Source organism: Rhincodon typus, chromosome 17, assembly GCF_021869965.1.
Source record: "Rhincodon typus isolate 14 chromosome 17, sRhiTyp1.1, whole genome shotgun sequence".
Taxonomy (NCBI): domain Eukaryota; kingdom Metazoa; phylum Chordata; class Chondrichthyes; order Orectolobiformes; family Rhincodontidae; genus Rhincodon; species Rhincodon typus.
Window position 1 is genome coordinate 26647622 of NC_063348.1, and position 11857 is coordinate 26659478.

General features: G+C 36.5%; 1 protein-coding gene across 2 annotated transcripts in view; it reads right to left on the bottom strand.

Annotated features, from left to right (window-relative positions):
- Positions 1–369: 369 nt before the first annotated feature.
- wee1 (WEE1 G2 checkpoint kinase) overlaps positions 370–11857 on the bottom strand; it is a 19464-nt gene continuing 7976 nt past the window's right edge. The window contains exons 3-11 of one of the 2 annotated variants that reach the window (XM_020521312.2): positions 8921–8978; positions 7592–7764; positions 7085–7206; positions 6803–6949; positions 4925–5023; positions 4244–4329; positions 2671–2841; positions 2368–2513; positions 370–1247 (exon numbers count right to left, since the gene is read on the bottom strand). In XM_020521312.2, the coding sequence (XP_020376901.1) occupies positions 1094–1247; positions 2368–2513; positions 2671–2841; positions 4244–4329; positions 4925–5023; positions 6803–6949; positions 7085–7206; positions 7592–7764; positions 8921–8978 (1156 nt within the window). In that variant the 3' untranslated portion in view covers positions 370–1093. Of the gene's footprint in view, positions 1248–2367; positions 2514–2670; positions 2842–4243; positions 4330–4924; positions 5024–6802; positions 6950–7084; positions 7207–7591; positions 7765–8920; positions 8991–11857 lie in introns of both variants that reach the window. The other variant, XM_020521311.2, reaches the window with a different exon arrangement.

The following is an 11857-nucleotide window of genomic DNA, read 5'->3' on the forward strand; positions in this document are numbered from 1 at the left end:
GGCAAATAATATTCAGCCATATTGCTGTAGATTTGGAACACCATGTTAAACCAGCTTAAAAGTAGCAGAATTCATTTCTAAAAAAGGGAATTAATGAATTTTTACAACCAAAGATAACAGAAATGGTGACCATGGAACCAAGACTAGCTTTACATTCTGATTTATTTAATTCAATTTAAATTGCATCAGCTACATTGCGGCTAGAGCATTAGCCTCAGCCCCTGGACTACCTAGTCTAGTTACATTACAGTTACACTACTGTCTAGTTGATGTACGTAAAAGTCCATCTATGGTTTGACTGAATTTTCAGAAATAAGTCAATTTAAGTCATTTTAAGTAATAAATGACAAAGTCCTTTACACGAAAAGGTAACATTTACAAATGTACACCAGTTTATTGGACAAGACAGTCAAGTGACAAAGCCCACAATTTACATTTTTAAAAATACAGAAAATACAAACTGCAAGAAACAGAGGTGCAATGTATCCCTACAAAGCACTAGCTTAATAAAAAAAACTGCTCTAAACACAAGCAGTAAACAGTTAACAACTGTTATTTCATTTAATACACATAATTAAAAATGCATTCTCCAAAAACATCTATTCCTAGTAGAGCAATGATTGTTTATAATGCTAACTGAATTTTACAGAAAGTGTACAACACTGACTAATATAGCAGCAGTTTATCCAAGACAAGTTCATCCATGGCGTCGGCCATGGAAATCCCAATGTCTACAAAGTGCTCCCAGTATAATGTATAACATGGTTCAAATACATCCTCTAGATGTATACAATGCAAGTTTTAAACAAAACCTGGCAGATTTACAGAATTCATGGTGCATGAGCCACTTACTAAAAATGTCCCAATATTTTTGATCGATTTTTGTCCCTTTTATTCAAAAGGCACACTAAAATTGAAAAATTAAAATTAAGACCATTTTGGCAGCAGAAATGCTACACCCTAACCAAGTTTTACACACAATATTCTCAACGGTCCTACAATTGTGTGTTTAACTGAACTGGCAACAAACTTTCAGGAAAAGAAATCCCCAGTCTAAAAACAAAATACAGAATCAGCTTTCAGCCTTAAAGTTTCAATATATTGTAAGGCTAACAGAACGGTTGATCTTTTTCCCAATGATCCTTGCACTTCTGTTACTTTGCACAGTAGACCTGGTTGTCATTCGGTCCGTGAACAATACTCTCTCTTCTGCTGCTGCTTTTGCCATTTGTGCCTTCTTCAGTTCTCTGAAATAATGAGGTTCGTTATTTAATTCAGCATCTCAATTTGAAAAACTTTAGAAAGAAATGAGCATTCAATTATTTTCAACATTTCTTGGGCAAAATTAATAAGTGCATAATTCACTGAAGACTTTTACAATCCATAGACAGCTACTCTATAAATCATTGCCATGCAAAAAACACTCATGCTGCTGTAACTTCCACAAGTAATTATTTGTGCTTAAAATCTCAGTTGCACTCTTAAACATCACTGTCCCATGTCCAATCAGAGGGTGTATAACCAGAAAGGGAGCTAAGCCACAGACTAGAAAAGTCATATCACTATCCCCAAAGATTGAGAAAGAACCAAGAAAGCAAGTGTCAAGAAAGCAAGATTGAGGAGAAAAAGAGGCAGAGGAGAAAGAGGTAGAGAATAAAATGAAGAAAAGCAAACATACCAAATAGTATCTACAATTAGGTGTAGGATTTCGTTTTTAAAAGAAGGTAAATTTACTAAAAACACAGACTCAACTCTGATTAGGTTTGAGGAGCAAGGAGAGCTGAACAACTGCATCAAAAATGAGTATGCGAGAAAAAGGGCAAGTCACACACAACAACAACAAACAACGAAAATTGCAACCAAACAAATGGCAAAGCTTTGACACTATTTTTTAAATTAATTCTGTATATGCATTTTGAGCAGGGATAACAAGTCAGGCACATAGACCCTAAAGGTACTGGGCTAACTTGACTTGTAACCATTACACTACTCACGCCAGCTCAACACATGGAAACCTCATTTCAGACCTGCTTAATGCAACTATTCATTCCCTAAAAATCTTCCTAATGATTGAAGAACTGAACCACACACAAACTCCAAATTAGGATGAATACATTGATTAGTATTTCCTAAATAAGCCGAGTCTACATCAGTAAAGTTGAACACATTCAACTTTGTGATACAAAAGCAAAGCACTGATAAATTCTACAAATACAATTGACAGTTTGATATCTACAGGCAATACTGTAGAAAATTTCTAGACCTGTATATTAATGTCTGTGTGCATAAAGTCAGTTTAAATGTCAATGCGGCCCAGTTACCTTAAGAGACCTACAACTGGCTAGCCATTGAAGAATAAAAGCTTACTTTTGCAAAAGTGCGTTTTTGAATTTTTCTGCATTCAGCTCTAATCGAAGTTGGTCAGCACTCTTCCTTGCAGTTGGAAGCAACACAGAATGTCTAATCAAAGTACTTGCAGTCGGTCGTTTCTCTGGGTCTGGATGGAGCATTAACTTAAAAAGGAAAATTGAAATAAGTATCTTTTGTTATTTTCTTAAAAAAAAACCAAAGTGAAACTTAAAATTGTTCTCACTTGAAATTTCACCATCGCTGTAGAAAGCTATAAAATAACTCAAAACCCCAAAAATACTTGTTAGGCAAATATCTTACCTTCAATAAATCTAAAAATTCCTGAGAGAGTTTTTGCGGAATTGTAGGAAGTTTTCCTTGGCGAATTTCATGCCATTTTTCTCCATTGGTTGGCAATGGCTCTGCACCAGCAGCAGATATAACAGTGAGTGCAAGGGCAAAAATATCTGCTTTTAGCAAATGTCTATAGTCCTGAAACAGAAATACACAATATTTGAAAAAAATATCACCATACAGAACAAGACTCAATGGGGTTGGGAATGGGGTAAGAAGGTAAGATTCATGCAGTTAAGTTCGAGTGCTTACTAATATCATGTAAAATCGATCATACCGAGAATTCAAAACCTCATGCATGATTTATCACCACTTTGCTGGGTGAAAAAACAACATACTAGCCTACCAATTTGATTCAAGGTATTTCTGATCCGCTTGGTTCAATTATTCGTTGATTCAGGAATCAACAAGAACTGAAATCATGGCCCAGATTTTCTGACGGTCAGCTGTTTCTGAAACATAGATGGGAATTGTGCACACGGGGACCCTACGGAACCTCTGTCATAGCAGAGGATTGATAAATCTGTTTGGTAATTCAAGATTCCACCGGGCAACTGACCAATCCGTGAAACTTTTGAAAAGTATCCATGAAAAAAAACTGAATTATTCGGAGGATTCCACTGAAGTACCAAGATTACTACTACTCAGGAAGTCTGGTTCCACATATTTAGCGAATATTGATCACAAACAGATTTTTAAAAGGATACCCACTCAGAACAGGGAAAGCAGAGGTACTACAGAAACCTAGTTCCCCGGTACAAAGAATTTTTCCCAATCAGAAAAAATATCGTGCAGCCCAATGTGTAAGAATTCTCAGCACACTTCTGGCTTCAAAGGGAGAAGCAAATCGATATTTAGATATATTACAGGCTTCCTTATTTGCTTAAGTAGGTGTTGAATCTTTTGTGTACTGTAGAAACAGGGCTTTGAATATACATTTGATTACAGCTAAAAATTACTACTCTACACATGAAGGAAATATTTTTGAAGCAGTATCGTTATCTTACGCAACATATGTACATGGTGGATTCATACTCCAAGATTCCAACTCACTTAAAAAGTGACTTCCAATCTCACTTAAATATCAATGTGAGCAGCAACCAGGTTCATCAAGCAATTTACAAAGTTAACGTGAAGCCTGCAAGCAGTTGGCAATAATATTGTCATCTACACATTTTACTATTTTGTAGAAATTGTCAGACCAGTCTGGCTGTTCACTTAAAATTTCATCATTTGATCAGCTGAAAGGTTAATATCATATTGGAAAGAGAACAGTTAAGCTACTGGGTCTTCAAGTGGAAATCACCAACTGCACGGTATGCATACCAAACTAAATTTCTCAAAAAGGGAACGTACAATCAGTTCTTAATAAAATTACTGATACCAAAGACAGATAGTCAAGATTTTAACTAGGACAATTAAAAATACAGAAGCATTCTTTATGAATTGTAGAGATGCAAGGGAAGTGGATAGTTATTCTGTTGGCACAATGGTCAAAGGTCACATTCTACAAAATTATTGTAACAATCATAAACACTACCTCTTGTAGCACTTCATTGGCCAAAAACCGACTATCTCCCTCCTCTACATGAGGATTGGATACACGAGTAACATGTCCAAGATCACCTTAAAATAAAAATAAATTTGAAGTTACAAATCAAATTCAAATTTGTACAATCAAAACAAAAAGTGCTGGAGAAACTCAGATTATCTGGTAGCATCAATTGATAGAGAAACAAAAATCAACTTAGAGTCTAAAATCGCCTCTTTGGTTCCAAAGAGCATTTCTACTCTAAAATGTTAACTTTTTCTCTCTACAGGTTCTGCCAGACCTGCTTTTTTACCAGCATGCACAGTATTTTGTTTTTATTTAAATTTGTACCATTCTTCACCCAGAAACAGGCTACGAGCAGGTTCTTTGACTGTGCTGTCTAAGTAGTCTCACTCTCCAAATGTTTCATCACAGCACCACAAGTGATTGCTTTTCAAATATATACCCAATTCTCCTCGAAAGTACTTTCAAATCTGTTTCCATCAGCCTTAGACAGGACATTGCAGACTATAACTTGCTGCAGTAGAGACAATTATTCACCATCTCCCCTCTGGTTTATTCATCAATCATTGTAAATCTCTGTCCTCCAGTTACTCTCCTACCAAGTGGTAATTGTTACTTTATTTACTCAAGGTCCCCAACTTTGCAAAATGAATTCTGAAGTTATACCTATTTTGTATACAATATTTGTTGACAATATGCAGTCTTCTTCATCGATCTCATCTGCTGCCGAATTAGTAACTAATTTTTTGGATATAAATATGTTACCTGAAAATAAAAGAAAAAGCATTGTTAATACAAAAACTATTAAAAGCAGGCTTCCAATTACAACACATTTCAGAAGCTGAATAGTCTATACTGATATTTATACACCCATTGATCCAACCAGAATATCACCAATAAAAAAGCATTAAAATATCTCCTTTGAAAGAAGCATATCAATACATTGCAACAAATACCAAAAACCTTAAAGGAATCTTAGCAACATCAGATTGAATGATATTCCCAGGGATGATATTTCCCACCTTCCTCATGCCTACTGGTTGCCTGAAAACTTGTAGCCCCTTCAAGGGACATTTAGATGTAGATACAGTCACAGAAGACAGACAGGCAGTCAGACTGAATACCTCATTACTCACATTGTCTGGTGAGCCCAAGTAGGTTTAGCAGCAATTCCAGAAAGAGGGCCTCAAAAATCAGCCCACTCCACTACACAATAGGTGTCTAAAGGTCAAGCGTGTAGATCTCAGGTGCAACAAGAAGGAGCAGCCATCTTAAACCATGGAAAGGGGGCTATACTTCTCATAGCCCAAATAGATGATAAACACTGACTCCTCTAAGCCACAGAAATTTACATTTGTGCTCTATATCAGATTTCCTCGAGATAAATAAAAATGGTGTAGAACAGATGGCATCTTAACTCTATCCCTGGTCTTTTGAGTTCTGATCTCACATGGGCACTGCAATTCGTGCCAGCATTTTCAGGCCTTCTTTCGGGGCGAAGGAGTTACAGGAAATCAGGATAATTGTCCTGGTCTAACAGAAGTCACTAGATGTCATCATTTTGCGAAGATTATCAGTGCAGATATGAGACACTTCCATAATTAAATAGACAGCTTCCACGTCAGACATCATATTAGCCAGTCACTTCAGTGGGATACTATGAAACATTCAACATCTAAAAGTGTACTCAACCTGAACCTGACTCTCTGTGAAAGGAAGGGCACGGGTGCCAGAATATACAAATATTAACAGTAATCATTCTATCAAGTCCGGAATCAACCCCTTGAACAATTTAGGGCTCAAGTATATGCCAAATAACTTAATATAACATTTAGCATTACAAAATGAGGCTTGATTTGGCATTGAGCATAATGAGGATTGCCATACTAACATGTAGCATGAACAATACAAACTCACGTAAAAATCAAACTTGAGACAAACCTTTCAGACAAAAAGCTAAGTAGTGAATCAATTTTATTCGGGTAATGTTTGCAAAGGGCTGGCTTCCAAATAAAACACATTCCTGGTATGTACAGTTTTCAGAAGCAGAGAAAACAGAACGCACCAAGCTACTTATTGTCTCTTTCTTTGTTAAAGAACTTCATTTCTAGGAAGAGGACGGGGTGGCTGGACCTATGATTAACTTTTACTAATTCGTGAGGGGCAGCGAAACCAAAGTGAAGCACTGTATAAATCTGAAGCACTGTATAAATCGGAAACTGTCAAGCCTTGGAGCATAGGATTTGCACTCTGTTAGCATGCACAAGGTCCCAAGTTCCTTTCACTTCACCAGGAAGAACAACAGTTGAGGACACAGGACCTACATACTCACTTTCACTCTGCAAGTTGGTCCTCACTCACTGTTTTTCTCCCAAAAATCAAAATCAACCTACATTCTTCCCATCGTAATTGGGAATTACCAAAAAGATAACTTGAAAATTCTATAAAACTGTTTGTTTCTATAAAGCTAATTATTGACAGCCAAGTGTGGATATAAGTGGCAGTAAAGCATTCATCAAAATAACAAAGCATTTCAATACTTACTTGGCTTTATATCCATATGTACAAGAGACATACTGTGAATATATTTTAGACCCCGAGCTACCTGTAATAACAGGTCTCTTAGCTCTGGTTCATTAAAATACTGTTGGTTCCTATTATTGTCCGCTATTGCATCCGACAGGCTTCCACCTTTCAAAACCAAAAAGTATACAAAATATTATTGTTTGGAATGACGTAATTTAATAAATTATAGGTTAAATGTAAACTTACATATACAAGAACAATACAAGCAAATCCTAAAATAACATTAATTCCAAAACTCACCATTACAATACTCATTTTGTATGAGCATATGGTCATCTTCAGCCCAAGCTGAATAATAACGTACCACATGCGTGTGTTGTCCTAGCACTGCGTGTGCGTAGACTTCTCGTAGAGCATTCTGTCTGTAAAAAAAATTTGAACATAGTCAAAACAGCAAATCATAGAAATGCAAATGTAGCAGTCAGCATCAATAGAGAGAGAATGGTTAAATTTCCAGTTATTAACCAATTATCCAGTTGAAGACCAAGATAGGCAACCATTTAGGAAAAGTAGAAAAAAAAAGCTCATTAGTTTTATCATATATGAATTCTATTCATTGCAGTAATAATTCTTCAAAACACCTCAGGAGCAGTCGATATCAAATAAAATGGCAAAATAGTCAAAACACTGAAGAATTCAGTACTCTGCTGAAGGGCTGGATATCAAAATAATAACAGGTGTTGCGTGTTTTAAGAAATGGGCTGTCACCACAAATTTTGACTACATAAACATTCAGAAGTTACTTACTCATCAACTGAACCTGCTAATGGTTTCTTTGAACGTTTTATTGCATAAATACAACCATCAAGTCGCTTGACACACTTAAAAACGGAGCCAAACTCTCCAGATCCAATCTTCTCCAATTCATGAAACTCCGTAGTATATCGTGACTTCATGTTACTTTCAGTGATTGGAATTCTCTATTTTAAAAAGTATGAAATAAACCAAAAGCATAAGTAACTTAAAAATATTTTTTATTACTCTGGAAGAGGTATGGGTAAAAGTCATACTAAACTGAACTGGATTACTGCTCACTACATAGAACAAGATCAAGTGAAAACTGCCAAAATATTTGCATACAGATGATTATAAAGATGTGCTATCACACTAAATGCAATCCTCCTCAAACTTAGCTACAACACATTGCAAAATCTAATCTGCATGCAACATTCTTTTCCAAAACCATTTTGGAAATAAATTATTTCACAATTATGCGATTAATACCCATTTTTAGAGAGCAATTTCAGCATTCAAATTTAAGGTTTGAATTTACCCCATTATAATTTATTAGATTCACTTCAACTCAAATGCAAGATACCTCAGTAATAGAAAGTCAGAAATCACAGAATTGAAAAATAATTTTTTTGAAAAAAATTAACCATTTAAAGACACATTCAATTCAATTATTTACACTTGAAATGAACTGTTCTGAGCATACTTTTGAGCTACATTCTACATGGTACAAAATGTGAAGAATGCCCAGGAAAAAAAAAATGTTTTAATGAAATTAACACATCTTTAAACATCAACCCAAGTCAGCCTACTATTTGTACTGCTGTTCACAGTACTTTCCATGAAGTTGTGTGTGCAGTTCTTGCAAACAATGCCATCGTAGATATCAGCACAAGTCTCAATTTTGAAAAGTCGCATTGGATTTGACATGTTAATCAGTTCTCTCAGTTGCTGCTGGACCAGCTGAGTTTCTCCAGAACTCCATTTAAGTTCCACACAATTCTGTAATGGATCTTGTCTCTGGATTAGTCTTCAAGCAATTTATTAATCCAAACTGCAAAGCTGCTTTCAGACTTCATTTTTGAGGAATAGGTCAACTGAACAATTTAGATGACAGGAAAATAATATTCATGTAAAAACTACTTTCGCAGATTGCGACTGTATCATGACATGACATATCACCAGGAGCTGACACACCGACTACACTCTGCTCATATGAACTGTATAATGTAACAGTTCTGCAGTTGTTTTAAAAGAAACTACAACACTGTTACATCAGCTCAATTGTAAAACAGTAAATCGAGTTACTAAATTGAGATGATACACCAAGAATTTTAGCATTACCTTTGCTGGCCGAATGCTTTCATCATCAAGTTCCCCATCGCTTCCATCCATCATCTCTCTGCATGGAAACCTAAAGCAATTAGATTACAAAACCAAGAAGCATCCAAAAACATTACATACTTGTAACATGATTGCTACAGGCAGTGAAGTTAAGGAAGGAGGCTTTACATACAAGCTGGAAACACATTCACTTTGGTGTGAAATAATAAAGTGGCCAAGAATAGAATTTTCCTTTCGAACATACCAAAGTGTTTTGTTAAATACGTGGTTGGTTGTCATAGTTGAAGCTATATTATTGGCCCAGTTCAAAAATCAGTTGAGATTTATCCCCTCGTCATTTTCATGTCATCACAACACTGTGGGACCTTACTGCAAAAATTACTGTAGTCATTTTCCTACACTATAATATTTTGACTATGCTTCAATAGTACTTCACTGGATATAAAAGTACTTAAGACATATGGTGCTCTTAAAAAGCGCAATACAAGGACAAGACTGTTTTTTCATTACCAATAATTCAGACATCTAACTGTGGCCAGGTTATTACATTCCAACCAAATATAGATAGTGTTCACTTGCACAAACTCACCCACCTGTATCCCTATCTCACTTTATTCATGTTTTTCACAACCTTGTCAACTTCTCCAGTGCTCCCCTCCATTCAAAAATTCACTCAGTCCCAGTGTCCAAAATGTTCAGGGTTTTCTATCACATATGGTCAAACTTTCAGGAGATCGCGATGAAGTTGAAAAAGGACCTCAAAAGATTTAAATTTCTGGATTATTCCCAGTGCCACGTTACAGAACGTAAAAACAGACAAGGAAATCATTGATGCATGGTCTGAGGCCTGGTGCAAAAAACTGAGGCATTGGGACCATTTCCAGGCAAAAGGCATTCATTTAAGAAGATTAGAATTCAAAAAAGAACAGAATCAATGTGCTCTTTGGGAAGTTCATTCCTGACTGGAAAGAGTTTAAATTAAATTGGCAGGGGACTGTCTGCAGCATATAGAAGCAGAAAAGATTACTAGAATTATTAAGCCAGTAATACCACATTGGAGGACATGGGTCAAAATCAGAATTGTGGAAGACTTCAGAAAAAATATAAAACAAGGATGACAAAACTAATTTGCGAAAGTAAAGGAATTAAGGGTTATGGTGAATGGGCGGGTAAGTGGAGCCGAGTCTCAAAAAGATCAGCCATGATCTTATTAAATGGCGGGGCAGGCTCAAGGGGCCAGATGGCCTACTCCTGCTCCTCGTTCTTATGTTCTTAAGACATTGCCGGGTTGGAAAGAGTGGATATGTTGGAGGAGGTCAGGACAAATTCCGTCTGTTAGATTCAAAATGCATAAATTTTATGATCATGCTATTAAGGATATTCAATGGTCAGCCAAACACTAACGACAGTAGTAAATCTGCAAAGAAATCAGAACAGCAATACAACAGACTGGTGATTTGGTTGGGGAGACTAAAGTTCAGGAGAGGTCAAATTATTGTATTGGATTCTGGTCATTACACCTTAGGATCCAACAGTGCTTAAAAGTGTGCAAAGATTTACCAGAACAGTTCCAAGGATGAAGGACCTTAGTTATACAAGATTAGTTTACAGAAAACATGGTTGTTCTCCTTGAAGCCCATTAAGCCTGTTCTGCCATTTAACGAGTCCTCTGATTATAACATCATATCCACCTATCACCTTCTTGCTTACCAAAAACAAACCCATGTCTGCCTTAAAAATATTCTATTTAAAATAAAAAAACTCCATTTCCATTGCCTTTGCAGCAACGGTTCCAAAGATTCATGACTCTCAATTTTTTCTGCGTTGTTGGTTTTAAATAGGTTAGTGGGTTATAAACAATAATAATCGACTTCTAGATTTGCCTAAAGGAAATACCCTCTAAATTAATGATCTTACATTTTTCAATCAAGTTACCTTTTATGTATTTACATCCTTTCTTAAATAAAAAGGTGACCAATATTATATACAGAACTCCAGATATGGCCTCACCAGTACCCTACAGAATTGAAGCATGACCTCTCTACTTTTCAATACATGCTAACATTCTATTAGTTTTCCCAATTACATGCTGTACCTGCAGACCCTGATCCCTCTTATCTCAGTGTTCCAGAATCTAACACAAAATGGACAATTTCTCAATTTCCTCAGAATTTTCCCTGCACTTGTCAGCTCACAGCTCCAACAACTCAGTGCCACTTTTCTGGTAAATTTTCTTGAGTTCTTCCCTTCCTTTTATTTTCCCGATCTATAACTGCTTCTGGGATTTGCTTTCATAATCTATACTGAAGACTGGTTAGCAAGGTTAGATCACACGGAAAGAGGGAGAACTATGTGGATACAGAACTCGCTCGAAGGAAGAAGATAGAGGGTGGTGGTGGAGGGTTGCTTTTCAGACTGGAGGCCTGCGACCAGCGGACGGTGCATGTGTGGAATGAGTTGCCAGTACAATTGCGGCATCTGGATGGGTATATTTATAGAAAGAGTTGAGGGATATGGGCAAAATGCTGGCAAATGGGACTAGATTTATTTGGGGTATCTGGTCAGCATGGACAACTGAAGGATCTGTTTCCATGCTGTACATCTCTAGGACTAATTCTGCAGACTCACTTCCTAAAGGACTAATGCTCGCTTGGTTAACTGTTTTTTTAAAATATTTATTGACACTGTTTTGAGCAGATTGATTAGCATTTTTTGTACTGCTCCCATCCAATATTTTTATTGCTGTACTTTTCAGACAAGCACCTGCTCTTTCTTCCCTTATTCTCCAACCGACTGTGTGGTTGCTGTTCAGGGGCCTGAACCACTAAGTGAATCCTTATCTTTATCATTTCTCATTGTTATTCAAACTATTTTCCTACCTGAGATAGTAGGAACTGCAGATGCTGGAGAATCCGAGACAACAAGGTGCAGGGCTGG